Below are 23,002 nucleotides of genomic sequence, written 5' to 3' on the forward strand. Positions count from 1 at the left end.
CTATCTGGAAATGTTTCTTCTACCTGCCCACTTGTTAATGTTGGAGTATGAAATTAGTTTCTCAATAGTGATTTCTCTGAGGTTTAAAACCCACCTAGCATTGTGGTTGCCCAGGACAACTGGATGGACTTGTGATAAGACAGGGTATCCCATAGCAGAGTCTTCTGGATACGGCCTGGAAGAGAGAGGAAGTGGGGCAGAGAGTAAAACACAGAAATGTATGAGTCCTGTCTCTGTGAACCTCCTTCCCCGGCCCTGGAATATGCAAGAGAGAAAGCCCTCCTGTCCTGTTTGCCTCAGAGTCAGGCTTGGGCCTAACTGGACATCAGATGTTAGTAACAGGGGTTCCTGACTTTATACGTTAATGTGTGTGTTAGTCCCGGCTCTCCGACAGTGTAAGGCAGGAACAAAATCTAGTTCACCCAAAGGTGATGTGTGTGGGGCTGGCCCCATGGAAGCAGGAAGTAGGAGTAGGACTTTGGAGTCCAGTGGCTACCAGGTGTTTCCTGAGTGAGTGGTGGTCAGGAGCCTGGCACGGAACCACCTTACCCAGATGCCAACACTCACAGAATGTGATTTGAAAGCACCCTCCTAAAGTTCTTACGTTGTTCACTGCCTTAGGTTAAAACAGTGGTTCCCCCCTTTTTTAGTTTGTTATTTAGCAAATATGTACTTAGTGCCTCCTCTGTGTCATGCAGCCTGCCACCTTCTGGAAGTGTGTTCTGTTCTAAAGGTGTGCTACCTGCTTGACTCGCTTCTGGTGCTCTCCAACAGGTGGCTTTGGGCAGGCAGGTCAGAGGGTCAGGGAGCTCTCCAGCTCTATGGAATGTGACCACTTGCCTTGTTCAGTCATACATTTTTTTTTTTAGAGAAACTGAGGCCCAAACACTCATGACTCGCATGAAGCCACAGGGGAAACTGGAGACAGTGTGGGGTCCCAGGCAGAGCACGGTCAACATGTCACTTCTCCTCCGCAGGTGACAGCCTGCTGCTGGTGAAGAACCCCGCCCCGGCCCCGCCGCCTCAGCCCGCGCCATCGAGCCTGCCCCCACCCCCGGCGGCTGAGAACGCGGGCGGTCCCCCGAGCCGGGGCACAGCCGGGCTGCTGGACGAAGGCTTCCCCGCGCTGGCCGGGGAGCGCGGCGCCGCCGGCGGGGCGCAGGCGGGCGGCGGGGGCGCGGGTGGAGGTCCGGGGGGCGGCGGGGGCTGCGGCAGCTGCTGCCCAGGCGGCGGGCTCCGACGGGGCCTCCTGCACGGCGCGCGCAGCAAGCCCTACTCGTGCCCCGAGTGCGGCAAGAGCTTCGGCGTGCGCAAGAGCCTCATCATCCATCATCGCAGCCACACCAAGGAGCGGCCGTACGAGTGCGCCGAGTGCGAGAAGAGCTTCAACTGCCACTCGGGCCTCATCCGCCACCAGATGACGCACCGCGGCGAGCGGCCCTACAAGTGCTCCGAGTGCGAGAAGACCTACAGCCGCAAGGAGCACCTGCAGAACCACCAGCGGCTGCACACGGGCGAGCGGCCCTTCCAGTGCGCGCTCTGCGGCAAGAGCTTCATCCGCAAGCAGAACCTGCTCAAGCACCAGCGCATCCACACGGGGGAGCGGCCCTACACGTGCGGCGAGTGCGGCAAGAGCTTCCGCTACAAGGAGTCGCTCAAGGACCACCTGCGCGTGCACAGCGGCGGCCCAGGCCTCGGCCTCGGGGCCTCGCGGCCCCTCCAGGCGCCTCCCGAGCGAGACTAGGGCTGGGCTGGGGGAGGGGAGGGCCCTGCGGCCGAGCCGGGCTGGGGGCGGGTCTGGGGGCGGCCTGAGGACCCACGATCCTGCCCGTGGCTCTCGGGGCGCCTTCCCTCCCTCCACCTGCCACCTACTGGCAATCAGGAACAGGAATTGCACCCCAAACAGGGTCCCCTAGACCTGTCCGGCCTGAATGGACAGACAGCCCAACTCATCTCATAGGGTGGACCATGAGCCGGCTCAGCGGCTTCTCGAAGGCAAGGTGCCAGAGGGACAGTGACAAGGCCAGAGGCTTCGGGTACCCCCCCTCAGGCACCTGGAGTGCCCATTTGGCCACTGGGGTCACCGATTGTGACCAGGGGAAGCAACCAGGGAGTCTCAGAAGCCTTCTGCGATAAGAAAATCAGGTCCCAAGGTTAAGAGACCCTGAAAAGGGAAGCGTAGGTGCGAGGTGAGCTGAGGGTTGTGCTAAGGCACAGACCATCTCTGGCGACGACACTGCCTCACGTTTGAATAGCCCTTTCTACTTTTTTTAAACGTGTTTTCTATCCGTTCTCGACTCTCACCCTTAGCCTATCCCTCTGAAGTAGGTGGGGTAGGATTTGCCTGACTTGGTAACTGAGGAAAGGAGATGTAGGTGAGATGGTTTAGCCAAATTCACAGGAGAAGAGAGTGGCAGAGCTGGGAGCAGGGCTCCTGACCTCAGCGCAGTGTCCCCCACCACACACACTGCCTACCTCTGATGTTTGAGAGACCTTTCTGGCCTGGCTTCTCTTGGTCTCTCTCCTCTCCCTTTCCCCTGAGCCACCAAAAATAATTAGAAGCCACAGGGAGTCAACTCCAGGGGTTACTGGGAATGGCGAACACATTGGCTACAAAATGCCCCTGGTTGTGCTTCCAAAAGGCCCTTCCTAAATGGGTGCTCCTGGGCCGCAGGGCCCTGGCCCCCAGCCCACCCTCCCCCCCCAGTCCCTCCGTCTGGTGCAGCAGCCTCTCTTCACTGCACAGTAGTGACCCGGCCCTCCAGAGGCTGCAGGTGCCCTGAGTCAGACCTCACTCTGATGATTGGTTCCAGTTTCCCCAGGGCAAAGGGGTGAGAGCCTCGTGCTGCAGGGGCCGCCATCCAGGAAGTGAGTCTCCTCCCAGGAGGGCCGGGCAAGTGGGTGCTAGAGTCTGACAGCCTCAGTCTCTCTCCTGCCCAAGCCTCCTGACCGGTGCTATCTCAACCGACCACGCTCATGGACTCGGACACAGACCTCTGCTCCACACCCTGCAGGCGCCTCAGGAGGTGCCCAAAGGACTCCCTTGTATTGGTGCATCTGCTCCAGGTCCCGAGGGGCCAGTCTCCATTTCTGCATCTTGCATGGCCAGGCACTGGGTTGGGGTGGCATGCCCCAGGACCCTTGTTTGCTTCGAGAATGACTTTTCCTGCTCCTCCATTGACCCTGCCGCTCTCCCAGCTGGGGAGCCCAACGGGCATCCAGCACCACGTCTGTGAGCGCTCTGCTTCCGCACCCCCCCCACCTGCGCCGCTCTGCTTTCCTCAGACCCCTTTTTGCCATGCAAAGGGAATTCCTGAAATTAAATAAAAAGGTGTCCCGATTGCAGACTGCATGTTCGCAAGGCTGGGGATTCTCCAGCGTGGCTTAGTACAGGGAAGCCGTGATGAACTGGAATCCAACTAATGGATTCTTTTGTCTTCATTCTGCTTTTGGAAGGAGGCAAATCTTAAGAGAATGAGTTGAATGAGAAAGTAAGCATTGTCATGTTCAGTGGAGTTTTGTCAGAGCGGAAGGCAACCCTTTAGTCCAGTGTTTTGGTTCGGAGGGGCAGTGTTCAGCTTCTTAAAAGCATATGCAGAAAAATCAGTATTTTCATAATCTAAATTACGGAAAATAAGACCAACAAATGTTGTTTTGGCTGTTGAGAGTATGAAGAAAGGGGAGAAATCACTATTGAGACATGGGTTTGAAACATTTGAGCACGTACTTCAAGTGTATCCCTTTATTTTACCATTAAAGAGCTGATTCCCAAAGAGGTTTAATGATGGAGCAAGTACGAGGGCTAACACTCAGTATCTAGTTTCCTGGATCCCAGTCTGGTGGCTCCCGTGGCACCAAGAGCCCCTTAGCTTCCCCACGGGTGGCCCCAGCCTCCAGTGATGGCCCCTGGAGAGTCCTAAAGTGAGCTTATCCAAAGTGGTAACACTCAATGTGGACCTCTCCCAGGTAGCAAGGATTCTCAGTCCACTTTCTGAAGCAGAATAGGGGGCTGCTTTGGGACAGGTTTTTATTCTCCTGATAATGTGTTGATTAAATTAACTTTTAAAGATTAATGCACACAGTAAAAACTCAAACGGTAAAAAAAAAAAAAGTAACACTCTCCTATCAGACTCCCTTGTTGAGAAGCATCCACTGCTACAGAAAGAGCTGCTTATATGTCCTTCCAGAACTGGAGAAGTCCCCAAAGAGAATCAGATGATATGCCCAAAGGAGGGAGAAGTACTAGGCTGCCGAAGTGATCCGATGTCCACTGCACACATACAGCAGAGTGGGACACAGCTTGGGCCGAGGTGTGTTTGTTCCAGGAGCCTCACTGACCTGCAAGCCTAGTGAGCCATGCTCCCCAGGGGGTTATTTTTCTTTCAAGAGAAAGAACACAAAGGACATGGTCCCTGCCATGTGGAGACTTGTAGAATAGTAAGGGGAACAGAACAGAAAGGGCCTCTACTAAGTGGAATAAAGCCGCGGCCTATAAACTTTCTTGACTAAAAAAATGTTTGGGCATACATGTATGTACATATATGCTAAGCTTATGTATGCTATAAATCATACACATGTTAGAAAATGTAAAGGATAAGATATTTTTAAAGCATTTTAATTTATTTGTGATTCAAAGAATACTTTTTTTCTGTCACTAGCAATGAGGTTGTGGGTGAGATAATGTCTAAGGTCCCGTTCAGCTCTGCATGTTACAATCGTTCTACAGATGTAGAGACGACAGGATACAGGTCCTAAGAGTATATTTTCTTGATTCCTCTGGTACCACTGCCACCAATGGGAATAATTGTGAACCTCATTTAAAAGTTTATTTAAAGTGTGTGTTGAGATCTGACTGTCATTGGGAAAGGACAAATGGGTGGCTTCTAACAGACACAAGGCGACATTTATCTTGCTGAATTCATTGCAGTTCAAGGCGTGGACCTTGCCAGGGTGAAAACAAACCAAAATGAGAAATTGCCTCCTATTGAATGCTTGCTCTACGGCAGGCATTCAGCTACATACGCACTTTAATTACACCTGTCATTTATTTTAATTCCATCAACACTCCTAGGATGTGGTGTTCGTATTCTCAGTGAAAGACACCAAGGCAGAGTGAGCATGAACTACACCACTTAGAAAGTGAAGGAGCCGGATGCAAAGAATAATCGCAATCTTGAGTTCTTACTCTACGACAGGCCCTGTTTTAAGCACTTGACCCAACACATTTAGTCTGTACAACTCTGAGATACGGGCTATTATTATTTCCCACTAATAATGAGGAAATGGAAGTGCTGAGAAGTGAATGACTTGCCCAAGGTCCTCAGCTACGAGTAGTAAGTGGTAACACTGGGTTAGAGACCCGGATGGTCTCCCTCCTCGGCCCCACTTTCTAACTCACGGTGCAACGCCATCTCCGAAAGCCAGGAGACTGCAAACCAGTGTCTGGTGCTGCCTCGCTTGCACGCTGGAAATGTGATCTAAATGTTTTTCCAGACTTCAGGCTCAGAGTCAGGGATGCTGAATCATGCCAACTCGAGAGACTGTTGGATAATCCAGAGTATCCATTTAGTAATTTCCAGGGGTGGACTGGACATTTGCATCAGCCTGAAGTGTATGTTGTCTCCCGGTAGGTACACGGGAACCTGCATCATCAGAAGATTGCCTGGTAAACATAGAAACGGAATAGAGGGCGTGAATTCTATAACTGAACTGTTTAATGACCTCAATATCCTGTCCTAATAAGTCTGTCTTCACAATCATGGTACATTATTTTCTGTATTTGCAGCATGTTTTCATTGGCCTGAGAGAGTAGGTCAGACCCTGGATGTATCTCTGTGGCTGATTTTTCCTCCACCTGGCCCATCCTTTCTTTAGATATTAATGATTCAATCAATCTCCTCTCCATCTGTTGTCTTGGACATCATGCCTTCTCTTGGAGGTGACTTTTCCTAGCCTTACTCTCTGATTCACCACTGAATCATCCAAAAATATTTATGAGCATTTGTGTGTGCAAGAAATGGAGGATGCCATGGAGAGACATTTTAGTAAAAGAGATACATAATTACCATGTAAACTAAAGCAGGGGAAAATGAGGTTATTTCAAATAGTGATAAATGCTATGAAAAATTTTGAAGAGGGTAACTAGATTGAGGGTTGGCGTGAAGAAGGATGTAGACAGGGAGGGTAGGTAAAGTCTGACCTGAGCCGCACATGGTAAGGACCTAGTCATGTGAAGGTAAACATTTAGTTCTCAGAGGAAGCGCTTACGTCTATCATTGAAGTGGAAATTCATTGCGAGTCACTACAGAGATAATGTGGCACAAATTAGGCAAGTATGGCTGCGGTAAGGTTGTGTATTGGGTGATCATGCCTTCCAAACCAAAACTCCAAACACGTTATTTAACATGTAGCACATACACTGGATTAACTATTAGAAATCAGGGCTATCTTGGGGTTTCCAAAACACGTAATGACTGTAATTAATAGGCTACAGTGGGTTGCTCTGGGCACCTGACCCCACACTGTTGAGGTGGGAAGTGTATTTCTGGTTTCTAAAAAGCGAAATAACAGTTTAGAATAAAACCGCTTGCCATTTGGGACCATAGCTCTTTTCTCCAACTAGACAGCATGCTCTTCCCTCAGAGCAAAGTCTGAATTTTATACAATTTGGAATCCCTCGAAGCACCTACCAGAGTGCTGCGCACGTAGACGACACACACAGGCCCGTGGGTTTGCCTCCGAACCTGCTGTTGACTGGGAGCGACTGAGCCCTCCTGCTGTCAGCCCTGTGGCCCCGACAGCCGAGCTGCTGTTTACCCTCCGGCCGCACGGGGGCGCAATGTGAATTCCGCGCTCCGGGGACGAGCGGCTGGAGCCGGTCTTGGTCCGGGAGGGCCGCACTCCCACAATGCACTTTGTGTCAACACGGTCCTGGTGGTCGCTTCGAGGAGGGGCCCGGGGCGCCCAGCGGAGCTGCACGCAGCCGGAGGGGTATCAGGCGGGGTCCGGCTGTTGAGGGGCGACTGGCAGCCATGGCGGAGTCGGCGCCTGCTCGGGTAAGAGTCCTCTCCTGGCACGAGTCGGGGCCGCGTTCGGGATGGCGGCGCCCCTGGACGGGGGGCGGGGTGTCCCTCAGGCTGTTAGCGCGGATGGACACCGACCTCCCCCGCCGCCCGGGGCTCTGCCCTCCTCCTGTCCGGTTCCTTCCGCGTTGGGCCGGAGTTCCAGCGTCCTGCGCCGTCGCTGGGGAACTTCTCTGAGGGCTTGTTTCAGGTTTTTGGATTTGTGACCGTCCTCACCCGTTTTCTCCGTTGTGCCAAAAGCGAGCCCGTTTGCAGGCTGGAGAGGTGGCGCGGATTAGAAACTCGGCGTCCTCTCCTCGCTGCCAGTGCGTTCGCCTGGTCCTCCGAGGACCCCAGGACTCTCTGTTTCTCCGCGACCAGCTTGTTCTCGGCCTGATGTGTTGCTCTCGTTCGTTCTGCCACCTTCTCCCGCGACAGACTTCTGTCCTGGGGTTGCAGCCACACGTTGAAGTCAGGCAGGGCTTCCTCTCCTTGGAGACAGGTGTAATTGCAGGGTTTTGACTGTGGACTGTCCGATCTCTCGCCCCGGCCCCGTCCCCCAGCCATCCCCATTCAGGGATGTCAGGGCACCGAGCTTGGGGTGAAGAAAATCCTGGGCGTGGAGTCAGAAAACTGGATTTCGGCCATAAGTCAGCTCTCAGCTATCCAGTTCTAGGCTTCCGTTTCCTCAGCTGTAAATTGTTGGACTAGTTGCTGGGTGACCTCTAAGGTCCCTGCCGGCTCTGACATTCTCATGTTATTCCAAAGTAGTGGTGAATTTGATCACAGAAGAGGATGTGCTGTGGAAAGGACAAGTGGAATTAAGTTGGTTTTAACGCAGCTTTCTTGGTCTAGAAACACTTTCGGAATCATACGAGATCTTGTGAATTGAGGCTAAGGAGATCGTGTGGTGAAAACTTGATCATGAGCCAGATGCACTATATTTGATTCTTGTAGGAAGTGGGGAAGAACTAAGAGGGGAAGTGTTGGAAGACTTAGAGAACACAGTGTTTGCTTTCTAGGAAGTTACAATTGAATTGCAAAGGCAGGACATAAATGTTTGCAATATTTCCTTCATCTGTCTTCTTGGAACTGAGGTGATCCAAACACTTGGCCTTTCCTCAAGACTAAATTTATATTCAAGTGGGGCAGGAGGACAAGTTAGAGTACTTCTTCCTAACTTGTCAGTGCACAGTTACCTCCCTGACATCAACAGACCATGTTAAAAGGAAGTCTTTAAAGATCTGCCAAAATCCCACGCTGCACTTCAAGGAGCTTATGGAGGTCTGTCATTGTAGAATATATTTAAATTGTCCTTGAGCATATTTCTGTTCTTAGACATTGTCTTTTCAGATGAGTATTCTAGACGTCTCATTTGTCAGTATGGCCAAGTAGGTACCCTGATGAAAGCAACTAAAACTGCTGGGGGGAAAAACACAAATATATTTGAAACATATTAGTAAAGAATATTTGGAGCCCAAAAACTAAGTGAAAGCGGGAGCTCTTAAGAGGTAAGCTGGGTTCTGACGCCAACTTTGAGGGCTGTTGCTGAACATTTCATCTAAAGTGTTTATCACCTCAAGGGGCCTGGGAAATAGATGAAACTTAGAGCCTAAGGTGGGGAATCTAAGAAGTCTTGTATCCCCGTCCCATAAAGCTGAGATTTCAAAGGGCAACATTCATGGTGACTGTCAAATGAGTTTATTGCTTGAATTCATATGACCTGGATGGTCCAAGAAACCTCAAACCAAGAATTTAGTTTAAAGTAGAATCTCCTGCTGCCCATCAAAAATAAACACAAATCTTCTCTAGAAAAGTCTACATTTAACTCAGACTTCAAATAATTCTCATAGATAAAATTCCAAAAAAATTTCATTCAGGATAAAAAAAATCACCAAACAAGTAATAAAAAACTATGAGGAAAAGCCAGTAAAAATAATGGACAACAAAATTAGACCTTCAGAGATGTCAGATGTTGAATTTCCAGAAGAAAAACATATTGGAATTCCAGAAGGAAAATACACACACACATTCAAACACTCAATCTGCACTGTAGGCCATATTTGATGCATAGCTGGCGGCTGAGAATGTTGTAGGACTGACACAAATGCTAATACATAGGAACCCCATAGATCCCAGTCAGGAAAAACAAAAAGAAATCTATCTAAACACATAATAGTGAAAGTACAGAATGCAAGGCAGAGAGAATTCTTAAAAGCCAAAGAAAAAAGACAGATTACCTTGAAATGTACTACTGTAAGACTAGTGGGGTCCAGCTTCTCAACAACAACAATGGAAGCCAGACAGTAGTAGAATGATATAGGCTGAAGGAAAATAACTACAATCCCCTATTTTTATGCTCAGCAAAATTCTCTTTAAAAAACAAGGGTAAAGATATTTTCAGACAAATTAACACTGACAGTTTGCTACTAATATACTGTCATTAAAGGACATTCTAAAGGATGTACTTCAGGTAGAAGAAAAATTATCTCAAATGCAGAAAAGGCAAAAAAAGAAAACATCCAAATGGAAATTCTGACAGTAAGAAAGTACTATGGTCCACGAAAATGGGTAAATCTAAATAAATATTGACGGAATAAAACAGTAACAATCTCTTGGGTTAAAAACAAAGGCGGCCTTAATATACAGGGCAGCACTGACTGATGTAAAAGTTAGGAAGAGATGATCAGAATTCAAATGTTTAAAGTTGCCGTAAGTGTGCGTCCCATAATTTCTAGGATAATTGCTAAAAGACTAGAAATTGGCTGTATAACTTACAAATTAAAAGGGGGAATAATAGAATAAGAAAAAAATCATCTAAAGAAGGCAACAAGGAAGATAAAGATGGGATAAATAGCACAAAAAGGTAAAAGTAGATAAACATGCATCAACAATTACAGTAAATATAAATGAACTAAACGTTCTTGTTAAAAGGCAAAGATTGGCAGGATGGGGTAAATCAGCTGTATGGTGTATAAGAGATACAACTCAAAGATAAAGCTGTAGAAATGGTTGAATATAAAAGAATATGAAAACATAGACCAGGCTAATACTAATCAAAAGAAAATTGGCTTAACTCTGTTAATATTGCTAGAGATAGAGGGCTACTACTACTTTTATAATGGGAAAAGACTCAATTTACCAGCTTAATAGGACATTTATAATTTTATCTGCACTAATTATATAGTCTCAAAATAAAGAAAACAAAAATTGAGAGGACTGCAAGGAAAATTCACTGTCATAGTGGAAGATTTTAATATAGCCTTAGTATTTTATCAAGCAGGAAAAAAATAGTAAGGGCGTAGTACATCCACTAGAACTTTTTGAGATGATGGAAATACTCTCTCTGCACTCACTGTTCAGCATAGTAGCCACAAGTTACAGGTAGCTATTGAGCACTTCATATGTAGCTAGGAACTGAATTTTTAATTTAATGTTAATTAATTTAATTTTAAACAGCCCCATGTTTCTAGTGGCTGTTATATCGGACAGCACATATATAGAGGATATGATCAATTTTTTTCTCATATCTCAATTTCTGTGTATAGTGAGATTAATGAAAAAAGAGAATCCCCCCCCAAAAAAAAAAAAAACAACAACAACCGTTAGAAATGAAAGTGCGTTCTGGCAGTGGACGCTGACTGGACGGGGACCTTAGGTAGGGCTGCTGAACAGAACGTCACCATGTGCCCTCTCCATGTGGTGTGGGACTCCTCGGGGGAGGCCAGCCCCTGCCTGCCCACCTGCCTGTGACCTGCTCCACTTGACATGGAGTGGAGCAGGGACACGATGTCCCCTCCAAACCCTCATTTAATTGCGTATCCATGAGCAAAATAGATGTTGTCGGAAGCCACTACATTTTGGGATCCTTTGTTATACAGCAACTGGTGATTGAAACACGTACCTTGGGGACATGTTTACATATCTAACGATATTAAAAATACTTTTAAAAAGGAGTATATGCTATGTATATGGATTGAAACATTTTATCCTGAAGATGTCACTTCTCAAATTTATCTATGGATTTGATACAGTTCCAGACAAAATCTCTAAGGATATTTTTTGTGAAACTTTTCAAGTTTGTAGAATGTCAACAGTCCCCACATTTTCAATATACTCGTGTAAAACAAAGAGGTTGGGCTTGCCTTACCAGATATCAATCGTTATCAAAAAGCTGTGGTCATTGAGATGGTAATATTGGTAAAGTGGTAGAAAAATTGACCCATAGAACAGAATAGAGATGCCAGAAACAGACTGTAAAAAAAACTCGATTTATGCCAGAGGTAGCATTGTAGATCAGTGGGTAAACGATGGGTTTTTCATTATCTAGTGTTAGATCTGTTGATTTCTATATGAAAATTGAGCCTTGCACCATACACAGATGCATTTCTAGTTGAGGTAAACATGTAAATGTGAGTCAAAACTATAAAGTATTTAGAAGACGGTACTGTGGAATATAGATTTTTATTTTTTTTTACACCTGACATGAAAGTTCAAACCATAGAAGAATTAATAGTGATAAAACCCCACTACATCAAAGTTAAGGACTTTTTATCAAATGATAATAAAGAGAGTAAAAAAATGAGGCACAAATAAGGAGAAGGTACTTGCAACACATATAACTGGTAAAGATCAGTGTCCAGAATTTACAGAGAAATCCTGTGCGACAGTCAGGAAAAGTCAGATAACCCAAAAGAGAACCGGATAAGACTTCAGCCGGTGGTCCACTGACGGGGAAATTGGATAGGCCAGTAAACATACATTTGTTCTTAGTGTCTTCATCTCAGTGTCCTCACTGTGAGAGAAGCAATCTTGAATAAAACATGCAGTATGAAAGGATCTGAAGCTTTGGGAGGTCAGGACTGAAATGTGAACATGCAATGGGACAGTGAGAGGACGAGGACAGCTTTGGGAAGGCATCCCAAGTGTTGGTTTTAGTCATTTTGAGCTTCCGCCATAGTGATTTTCCTACTGTCATGGGCAGACCATGAAAATGAGAAGTATGAGAAAAATGTCAGAGGACTCAGATCATTTCAGTGGCTGTTTACTAGGGATTTAGTAGATGTGACTCAGTTACATTTGCTGCTGGGGTGTAAAAATGAATGAGTCTTGTAGGTCCTGCTAAGGAACTTTGTCGTTATTGTCAGGAGTCGCTGAAAGGTTTTCAGCAACGGTGACAAGATTAGCTGTGAAGTCTGGCAGGAATGCGGAGTTGAGTGGATACAAATTATGTCAATAATCACAGTAAAATACTACAAATAGCCCAAAATACCTAATAGAAAGAAAAGAAGTTTATTTAACAAGTAAATACTGACAGAGGAAAGTCTTAGAGAATATGCTGCGTGTGAAATGCAGGTAACAAAATCTATGTACAATATGATTTCAATTTTGTTGAGAAAGAAATAAATTAAAAGATGAAAAAAACATAGGAAAAACACCAAAATTCTTAACAGCTTACCTCTGGATGGTGGTCTGTACATAATCCCTCCCTCCTTCCCTTTCTACTTTGCCGTTTTTATTTTTTATTACAATGTACGTGTATAATTTGCAGTATCAGAATACAAAGAACATACTTTTAAAATCTAAAAATAAGTAGAAGCGAGGTATCAGCTGTAAGCGCTCCTGGACCAGTGGACCCACCCATTGTTTTCTTTACCTGATGGTTGGAGAAGACACTGACGGTGACCCTGTCTGGTTCTTCAGCACAGGAGGAAGCGCCGCTCCACTCCTTCGGCATCTCCCACGCTGCCCCCACAAGCGACAGAGAAAAGCTCCTATCTGCAGACGACAGAGATCTCACTCTGGACAGTGGTGGCTGCCATTCAAGCTGTGGAGAAGAAGATGGAGTCCCAGGCTGCCCGGCTGCAGAGCCTGGAGGGGCGGACGGGCACAGCTGAGAAGAAGCTGGCCGACTGCGAGAAGACGGCCGTGGAGTTCGGGAACCAGCTGGAGGGCAAGTGGGCCGTGCTGGGGACCCTGGTGCAGGAGTACGGGCTGCTGCAGAGGCGGCTGGAGAACATGGAAAACCTGCTGAGAAACAGGAACTTCTGGGTCCTGCGGCTGCCCCCGGGCAGCAAGGGGGAGGTCCCTAAGGTATCCTGTTATTTCAGATTCTGAGTTGCTGACTTTTCCTTCAGGGCTGTGACGAAAGGCACTCATTGTGTGACATTTGTGGTTTCAGGTGTCCCGGTCACTTGAAAATGATGGAGTGTATTTTGCAGAGCAGGAGGAGGAGAATCTGGAAGACTGGCAGAAGGAGCTTTACAGAAATGTGATGAAGAGCAACTATGAGACCCTGGTCTCTCTGAGTAAGCAGCGGCTTCCTCCCCAGAATTCGCTCAGGCACCCTACAATTCCTGGCCAGGAGCTTGTGACCCAGACCTTACCTGGAGTCTGGTTGGCTTTGGGTCCTCCAGTTGACCTGTGCCAGTCCTCAATTTGTGAAGACTTTGGAAAGATCGTAGTGCGTTTCTTCTCTGTGGTCACATGGTCAGATGTTGATAACATTTACTAATAGATAAGATGGCATCACGTGCATTATGGTGTAACATGAATGGGGGTCATCATGCTGTTTTTAATACTTAAATACTTAAGATTATTTGATAAGAAGCTCTCTGTCACCGGCGATGAGACAGACAGCATAGGCTAACCAAGAATTTTCCTTGGCGTATGGCTAGAATTCCAGCCAGTCGTGGTCTCAACAATGTTTATTCTGTGTTGATTACAAATGCTGCTTAATGGATGTACATCTTTATATGCAAAATATTAGCTATTACATTATAGGTGCATTTTATTTGGTAGACAGAATCTTTTAAAGCCTGAGTCCGTGGAGGATTGTCAAGAAGGCCAGTGTGACTAGAGCAGAGTGGAGTGGGAGGAAAGTAGAGAGATGCCTGCGTGACCTCGGCCGGGTCCTATGTCCTGCTGGTGGCTTTTTCCTGTCCGTCCTGCGGGTGGGGGCATCACTGTGTCTGCTTGATCTCGCAGTGCTTCAGCACAGATGGAATCAGAAACCCTGAAAGGAAGCAACCCTTGACACCATGTATGTGTGAGGACGTGCTGGTGTCGGGGGCGAGAGTGGTGTGGGCTCCTAAGCCTGACCGCCTGAGCCATGAGTGACACAGGAATAGAGCGCTTGAATTAGCCAGACTTGTGTAATTATCCCCAGCTCTGGGGGAAAGTGACAAGGACAGTACTTGGAATCTTTGGAATCGACTCTGTGACATTGGTCACCATGCCCATCAGCAAATGACCGGTACACAGTGAGGTTGTACCCTCTCCTGGGCTCACACTGTCCCGTTTCCAATGCAGAGGTCCTTGGCGAGCCAGAAGGAGAAGCGGAGCTGGGTACAGAGATGCTGGGCGAGTTGGAGGAGGAAGGCCCTGATGGTGTCCACCCAGGTGAGTGGCTCTAGAATATTCCATCCTCCTCCCCACTTCCTGCAGCCTATAGTGAGCTTTCCCACTGCTAAACTGCCAAACACTGACTACCGGTAACCTCAGGTGGCCTTTATTTAGTCTAGACTCCTTTATAGTTACCAGCAGTTCACCTCTTATATGTGTGTCTTAGCTCGTGTGGGCTCCTTGAGGTTTGTGACCATATCAGGCTTCTCTGTGCCTTGTGGAGTAGAACACATAATAGGCGATAGTCAAAACCCCTGGGGACTGAGACGAGAGGGTCGGTCACAGCTTCAGGAGTGAGGCTGACCGGGTGAGGGGCAGAAAAAGCATTTGGAGGCCAGGTAATTTGGAGAGAATATGAGGGAATAATAGCTGGATACATGAATTTTTAAGTTACATAGGTTTAGTTTTTTATTTTAATCTATCGCATTTATTTTTTTAATAGTCTCCTGAATTAGTTGTCACAGTATATTGAGCTATTTTTCAGAGGTTGAATACAGATTTGAGGATAAGCTTGGAGAGCTATCCTTTATAACATTGTTCTGTAAGGATAATATATTCAGATTTCCAGTCAAATGTCTGTACCTGCATATAGGTTTAGTTTTTCAGGTCTTGGAACCCAGTCAGTCTCATCCTCCAAATTGTCGCAATTCCTTTGATCCTGAGGTACTTTGATTTGAGCCCTTGTGAAATTCGTAGATGTTTGTTTAGCTCTAAAGAAATCAGAAGTGTTAGAATGTGATCTTTTTTGTCGGTTTTCTTTGTTTTGGCAGCAGAAGGGGTCATGCTCAAGCCGGAGCTACAGTACCCGCAGGAAGGCTCTGCGGGTCTCCCAGGGGGGTTCTCGGGCATGGCTGAAGAGCATGCGGCTTTCCTGAGCCCAGAGCAGACTGAGGTCTGGGACGGTCAGGGTGGGTCTGTCCTCCTGGAATCAGGGCCCGGGGACACGAATCTGGAGGAGCCTGTGGAAGGCAGTAGAGACCCTAGCAGTGGCAGAACTTTGGGTTGCCCCCCAAAGCCGAAATCTAATAGGCAGGTGCAACCGGGTCAGGAATGTGGGCAGAGCCTGAAGCTGAAAAGGGACACTTCCGGCCCCTACGAATGTTCTGAGTGCGAGATCAGCTTCCGCTACAAGCAGCAGCTGGCTACACATCTGCGGACCCACTCGGGGTGGGAGTCTTCCACGACCTCAGAGCCAGAAGAGAGCGTTCGGCCCAGGCCACGGCTTAAGCCCCAGTCCAAGAAGGCAAAACTGCATCAGTGTGAGGTGTGTATGAGGAGTTTCAGCTGCAGGGTCAGCCTGGTGACTCACCAGCGCTGCCACTTGCAGGAGGGGCCCAGTGGCAGCCACCGTGTCCAGGAGAGGTTCTCACCCAACAGCCTGGTTGCACTGCCCGGCCACATCCCCTGGAGGAAAAGCCGAAGCTCCCTCATCTGTGGTTACTGTGGGAAGAGCTTCAGCCACCCGTCCGACCTGGTGCGACACCAGCGCATCCACACGGGTGAGCGGCCATACAGCTGCACCGAGTGCGAGAAGAGTTTCGTGCAGAAGCAGCATCTCCTGCAGCATCAGAAGATCCACCAGCGTGAGCGGGGCGGGCCGGCCCTGGGGCCGGGGAGACCCGGCGGCCTGCTGTAAGGGTGCCGACCCTCGCCTGTGCGGGGGCCCTGGGGCTGCCATAGGCCCCCGAGAGACGCTGTGCAGCCAGGGACTGGCTTCCTCCTGAGGAGAGTCGCTCTGATTTGCCTTCCCTTGACCAAGCAGCAGGCCGAGCCCTGAGGCCGTCCTCAGAACTGTGTGGAAGCGGAGGGGTCAGGGCCAGGCCTCTCCCTGCTGTCTGCCCTGCTGCTGAGTTTGCCATGACATGGCACCTTCAAGTCTCCCACCCGCACTGGTATTTGTGGGCTGGGGCTGGCCCTCTGACCCCGCAGGGGCTGGTGGCTGGTTCGAGGGCCTGTCCCAGCATTTCAGGTCTTCCCACGGGGTGGAGTCGGGCCAAAGGAGTGAGCAGGTGTGTGGGAGAGTTCTAGAAAGCATAACCCTCTATTTGCTCTTCTTTTGTAGTCTCTTTGTTAGTAACAAGTAGAAGAAATAATTTAAAGGAAGCGCTCACCCTGCCCTGAAGGACCTTTTGGAATTAGATTTTAGTTGATTTTTTAAAAAATACAGTCTGACACTTGTTTTTTTAAATTTCTGGAGTTATAGAAGTTGTTCCTAACATGGGGACCGGGCCTACCCTCTAGGAGGGAATCGTTTCTGGGGCTCTTTGAGTCCACCCACACTTAGGTAAGAGATTGGGGGCACAGTGTGGCTCCCTCTCAGATGGGGCTCACTGGGTCAAAAGGACCTAGAGGAAGAGAGCAGTGGCGGCAGACCCCAAAGCCCCTGTCGAAAACGAAGAGTCCAGTGAGGGAGTTAGGTACACGGAGGCTTCCTTTCCGGAGTTCGGAGTTGGGGTTTCTCGCCACAGTCCCGCTTGCCTTGCCCTTCGGTCCCAGTCTTCGCTGGGTTCTGCAGCCTCACAGGGTAGGCGACTCCTTTGTTACTTAAGGTTGTTCAGCTTGTGCCAGTGGTTATTTGAGTTTGTTCCTCTTATAGCAGTTGTTCCTTGAGGTTCAAATGACACACTTCCCAAATTAGTCCTGGGGTGACTGTCCCGGAGATGATGAAGGAAAGGCACGCAGGTGCTCGTCTCAGGAGTGTCGCATGCCTGCCCCGCTGTTCGGGGAGACGGGAGTGGGCTTCTTGGTCCTGTGGGAGTGTTCCCTTTGATGACTTGCAGTTGCCTAGAATAAAACTTGCTACTAGAAAAAAATGTGCTCACGTTGGGTGTTTTTCTCCATTTGTCAAGAATCCTCTCTTGGGGCCAGCATGGAGGAGGTGCCTGGCCTGGAACAGTGACAGAGGCGTGACTTAAACCTTGGACAGATGACAAGAGGGTGTGTGTGGAACCCTGTTTGTGGCAGGCCAGGACTGCTGACAGTTGGGTGTCAGTTGTTGGAAGGAGGGAGGGAGAGAAGGCAGGTACAACCTCGTGGGTTTCCCAGGGAGCACTGGGTAGCAGTTAGGAAGTCGGCTTAGATGTACACGTAACCACATGGGTCAGTTTTAAACATCCATTGTTGAGCGGAAAATGAAAGAAGTTGAATGAGATCTATAACAGTACCATTTATATAAATTAAAAATGCATGTACACAAAACAAATCACTTTGTAAGAACACATAGAAACGAAAAGTTATACGTTAAAGGCATTACAATTGCCCATGGGAAGAGTGACTGTGAGATAGGGATAAAAAGGAACAAATAAAATGAATAGACAGATAGATGTAAACTCGGGTCGCTGTAAGATACAGGATTATCTAGGTGTAGAGACCGAACGTGGAAGGAAGTTGTCAGGGCAGGCAGCAGGCGAGGTACTCAGCTTCCCTGAATGTAGGAAAAGCTGGACCGTCTCCTAGTCCCGTCTACAGACTGCAAACCCTGGCTTCTGCATTGCAGACACTCCCGTCGCCCATCCTTGATTCCTGTCACCTCCCAGGTCCCATGAGTGTTTCAATGTGACCAGCCTCTGACTTGCATTGTGGGGAGCAGAGCAGAGTACAAGGTAGGGTTCCATTTCTCCAGCAAAGTTAGGTTCTCCCTGAGGCAGGGAAATAATTATATTAAACAAGGGGACTAGTATAATAATGGCTAATATTTGCTAGCACTAATGTGCTAGTCACTGTTTTAAGTTCTTTGCATAAAAGTACATCTCGACCCTGTGGGATGAGTTTGAGTGTTACCCCACTTTACACATGAGGTGTGGGAAGAAACCTGCACTGAGGTAGCAGGCAGGGCTGGCTCTGAGCCCAGGCTGTCTTGCTTCAGAGCCCACACAGTTGACCGTGGACTTTGTTGCTTCTGGTTGCCCACAGTTAAGTACCTGGTGTCCAGGTTGGATTCTCGATCCTTGTTACTCAATGACCCAGCTGGTCTCCTGCCCTGGCAGCATTGGCGTTCCCTGGGAGCTTGGTAGAAATGCAGACTCAGACCCACTGAATCTGAATCTGCATTTGAACAAGATCTCCAGGTCATGTCTGCACACACAGGCACTGTCTTGAGTGATACAAAAAACAGCCTCTTGCCTGTTTCAGCTGTCCTTCATTGAACACCTGCTCTGCTGGATGCTGAGAAGAAAACAGGAACTGGAACTGATGAACAAGGCTGATCAAATTAGAAAGATTTAAATCAACATACTGGGGGCAAATTAAATGTCAAACATTAGTTACTAATCTGTCTTTTTCCTGTTCCTGCAGATCAGGCCCTAATTGTCACCCACCTGAACTACTCAATTACCTAACTTGGCACCTACCACTAATCACATCCTGCTGCTACTAGAGTTATTGTTCCAGAACACACACTGGACACGGGCTTTCCTCAAAGCCTGCGATGCACATGACTGGTTACTGACAAAGAGCGTGCTTTTTAGTGTAGAACTTGAGTTCCACAACCCTAATCTATTCTGAGTTTCTTCAGTCTGTAAATTACCTAAGCTGCTGCCACTCTCAGCTTCCTGTTATTTGGTCCATAAGCCATCCTTTTCTGCCTCCAGGTTCACCCCATGCTTTCCCTTCCCAGGAATGCCCTTCTCTGTGAACCAAATGCTGTTTATTTTTCACTGTTGGGTTCATAACCCCCTTCTGTGAAAGCTTCCCTCTTCCGTTTCCTTTGTTGAACAAATACATATTGCGCACCTATTATCCAGGCACTGTTTTCAACCCTTGGGAGACATCAGTGTACACAACAAAGCTGTTTGCCCGAGTTGAATTTATGTTCTATCAAAATCCATTTTCTTCCCATACTGTGTATTTGCACAGCCCTTTCCTAGGCTAGCACAATATTCCATTCTGCCTTAGAGTTTGTTCGCTCACAAATATGAGTGGCCTCTGTGAAAAGTCTACAAAGAGCTCTTGCCATTGGGCTTACAGTCTGTTAGGGAATCTAATGAAAGGTAGAAAACTATATGTGCTAATTGAGGCTGAAGGTCTGTAAGAACTCGGAGAACAATTACATTTAGTTGTTGTGGGGCATTGGGAGAGGTTTTATGGGAGGTAATTTTTGAACTGGACCTTTAAGGATGGGAAGAGGACATTCTAAAGGGAGCAGCATGACCAAAATAGGCTACACTATGGGGCACGCACAGATAAATGCCAGTTCATTTAATTTGGCTAGAGAGTGGGGTGTGACAAGAGTGGTGGGGAACGCAGTTGGAAACAGATTGGGGTCAGGCTAAGGAATTTGGGTTTTATTGAATTAGTAATGAGGAGCTGAGAGTTTTGAGCAAACGGGTAACCTGATTCTAGCTGTGATTTGAGAATGTTAACCTAATAAGAGTTACATCATGCTTTTTTGTTTGGGATGTGGTTTATGTTTCAAGGTTCTTTTAGTGAGACCAAGAGCCAATGAGGACGTGACTGGGCACAGCTGCAGTGGAAAGAGTAACAGACAAGGAGAGATGGACACAACCACCAAGGTAGAGCTGCTACCGGAGAGCAGGCCCTATTCGGGGTGGTACCCAGGTTTGGTGCCTACACCAGGGGGCGAACCCGGCGGTGTCCGGGCTAGATTCCCACACAGGGGGTCGAAGAGGCCTCAGGGAGGAAAACGGAATCCTAGCCGCTACATTGCTGGGGGTGGGCCCTCCTCGGCGCAGTGTCCAGATTCTTGGCGTCTCGAGCAAATAATTGAATGAGACACAGAAGTAAAGTGGTAAGAAAGAAGTTTATTAGAAAAGATAGTACACTCCAAAGAATTAGGAGCGGGCTGAGCACAAAGTGGCTCGAAAGGCGCTGACTGGGGAGAACTTGGAGTTTTTATTTCCTTATCCTCTAGAATGGACTGCTCCTCTCTAATCGTAGGCCTGCTTGATTGATGTCTGTGATTGGTAATGGCTAATGGTTATGGTAAACAAGGGCAAGTTCGGGCGGAGAGGGGTGGCCTTTTGGGCGGTCATTTCCCATAGACTGTTGGACGTGCAGGAATGTTACCTGCCGTATCCAGGTGTCTCAGAGACCCAATTCCTGTCTCTAACTGCCTGCCTTATGTCCCCCTTGAGAGACGTGATCCCCATAAGTCTCTATGGGAAGTTGAGGGACAGGAGATCTCTTCTGTATCTGCTTCCTGTTGGATGTGGCCGTTGTCCCTGCCTATTGGGGATTCACAGGACTCTTGTCCTGTCTGATCTTAGATGAGGGGAAGGGGGTCTCGAGATCTGCCTGGAGGACCATGTTGACCGCTGTGGTTGGGATGTGTTGGAAGTCTTACGGGGGCCTCACTTGTATCCTAATAGCTCCTAGATGAGGAGATTTTAGTTAATAGAGTTGAAAGTGTTGGCCCAAGAAGCAGGATTCAAAGCCGTTGACACAGGATGACTGCATGATGAAAAACTGTTCAGCTTCATGGACCCTGGCCTTTCTCCTAGTTTAACCGGTCATTCAGTTATTGTTCACCTGGGAGCTAGGCCTGGAAAAAACGCTGTGATACAATGATCATAGTCAACAGATATTAATCACAAGCTTTAGAATAATTATTTAAAGCAGGGGATAGGAGATTTCTATGATTCAAGTTAAAAACAATCTACTGTTTATGATTAAGAGACTGATTTGAAAAATGATTATAACCAGGGGCTACGAAGCCAAAACACTAGGGAAAAGAAAACTTAGAGTTTCTAGAGTGAGAAGCCCTTTCGTTTGCTCGTATCAGAGTCAATAGGATATGATGCTTTTTGAAGGCAGAGACCACGTCTTAATTGTATCCTGACTCCACAGCTTCCAGCACAGGGGCTTTGCACATAGGTGCTCACCACCCGTTTATTGAATGAACAGGTATAAAGGGGAACTCACAGAATAGGGAACTCAGTGTTATCTGAACTAGGGATGCCTTCGTGGAGGAATGGGGACTTGGTTGTACTTCCTGTGTCCCTCTTCTAATACTTCCCCTCCTAAGCTTTATAAATGTGGGTGGGTCCACTTTAAAAAGTGATACTTTCTCCAAGTGGGTGTACCCCTAGAATTTGGGGCAAAATTAGGAAGTGCTACTTTAAGGTAACGAGATCAAATCAATAAATGGCATTGTTCATTGTGGAAATCCTTGCAGAAGTAACCCAACCTAACCATTTGCAAATGAGTGCTGAAGGCATCAAGAGGACCCCTAGTGTTGATGCGGAGAAGAAAGATTCATTTGATGTAAACCCTGAGAAGGAATTTATCTGCTGAGATGGACTCCCCATGGTCAACCGAGAGCCCAAATTTGATTAATGATAAGAGCCTAGCAGCCATTGGCTGACGGGCTCCTCCATTTTCTGTGTACCAGGAGGAACCTCAGACTGAACTCTTCACTTCCCGCTGTCTGGGGAAACCCTGGTTTCAGCAGACTGAGACCTGCCCTGTCCAATCAGAACTGCACAATTTTGATACCTCACTTACAGAAAACGGACCTAATTGAGAACCTGGGTGGGAACTTGCGCTATTGTTTTGGTGGAACACAATTTGGGTTGTTACCCGAGTCTGTGTCTTCAGGGCTGCAGCTCCTTTTTCCTTTTATTCTTTATTACAATCTAAAATTAATTTTGGTTTACACTAGGAGCTCATCAGGAGTCGGGCAGACTAATATATTTAGTATTATAAAGTCCTGGTGAATTGCAATCCTTTAAGAGCTAATGCCCAATGCAAACAGAAGAGTCTGGGGACTTGTTGGACAAAGACTATAAGATGAATGGAAAATGCAGAAAAGGTAGAAAATAAAACTTCAACTGCATAGACCACATTTTTCTTTATATTCAGTGATTAACTCTGGTTCCAGAGTAAGACTCTTGGATTATAAATGAGGGAATGGGTCCTAGATTCAGTGCTTTATTCAAAATGTCTCAGGGCCTGAATTAGTGATTCTGCAAGCCCCGCCTGAACCAAAGCTTGCATCCCAGCTGATGGCTGAAGGGCAAGTGAATACTGGATGTGGCATAGAGGGCCTCAAGGGCTCTGGAAGGATGCCTGTGCCGGGTACCTGCTGGGAGGTAGGCCCCAGGACAAGAGGAGGAGACCCAGGGTTCCCAAAGGGTTTGAGGGAGAGAGGCAAGGCTTTTTGTGTTGTTCTTTTTTTAGTGAAGTAAATTTTTCCTGAGGTCCTTCCATTTGTTCTGGAAAACTGAAAAATGAATTTAAAAACCTTTATCACCCCACCTCTACCCCCGTTTTTCCTGGGCATAATATACCAAAACTAAGTCACTGGGTCCATGAGAGCTGTTAAAACGGTAAATCCACATACACTTGAGATTTCCCGGCAATGACTGTTCTTTCCCCCCTGTATAGGGGGAAACTCCCAAAGTTTCAAACTGCGCGGTTCCCTCATTAGCAACCTGGCCTGATTCCCTGGTGTGGGACCCTGGGGTCCCTCAGCCCCAGCGTCCCGGGGAGGGTTAGGGGCCCGAACTGAGCCCATGGAGCTGCGCCTGTGGGTGGCCGCGCCCGCCAGTGCCAGGCCAAGGGTCGCCTCCGCCCGACGG

The 23,002-nt window shown here is 47.7% G+C and overlaps 2 protein-coding genes across 2 annotated transcripts in view; both read left to right on the top strand.

The window, feature by feature from the left end:
* ZNF282 (zinc finger protein 282) overlaps positions 1-6,437 on the top strand; it is a 23,498-nt gene extending 17,061 nt beyond the window's left edge. The window contains exon 8 of the mRNA XM_033098926.1: positions 978-6,437. Coding sequence (XP_032954817.1) covers positions 978-1,744 — 767 coding nt within the window. The 3' untranslated portion in view covers positions 1,745-6,437. The remainder of the gene's footprint in view (positions 1-977) is intronic.
* Positions 6,438-6,900: 463 nt separating this feature from the next.
* On the top strand, positions 6,901-17,266 carry ZNF212 (zinc finger protein 212). Its single transcript, XM_033098925.1, has 5 exons — positions 6,901-7,055; positions 12,765-13,154; positions 13,243-13,369; positions 14,373-14,462; positions 15,236-17,266. Exons 1-5 carry the CDS (start codon positions 7,032-7,034, stop codon positions 16,099-16,101), a joined length of 1,497 nt encoding a protein of 498 aa, XP_032954816.1. The 5' UTR covers positions 6,901-7,031; the 3' UTR covers positions 16,102-17,266.
* The last annotated feature ends 5,736 nt before the right edge of the window (positions 17,267-23,002 follow it).

Source organism: Rhinolophus ferrumequinum, chromosome 26 (assembly GCF_004115265.2).
Source record: "Rhinolophus ferrumequinum isolate MPI-CBG mRhiFer1 chromosome 26, mRhiFer1_v1.p, whole genome shotgun sequence".
In the NCBI taxonomy this organism is placed as follows: Eukaryota; Metazoa; Chordata; class Mammalia; order Chiroptera; family Rhinolophidae; genus Rhinolophus; species Rhinolophus ferrumequinum.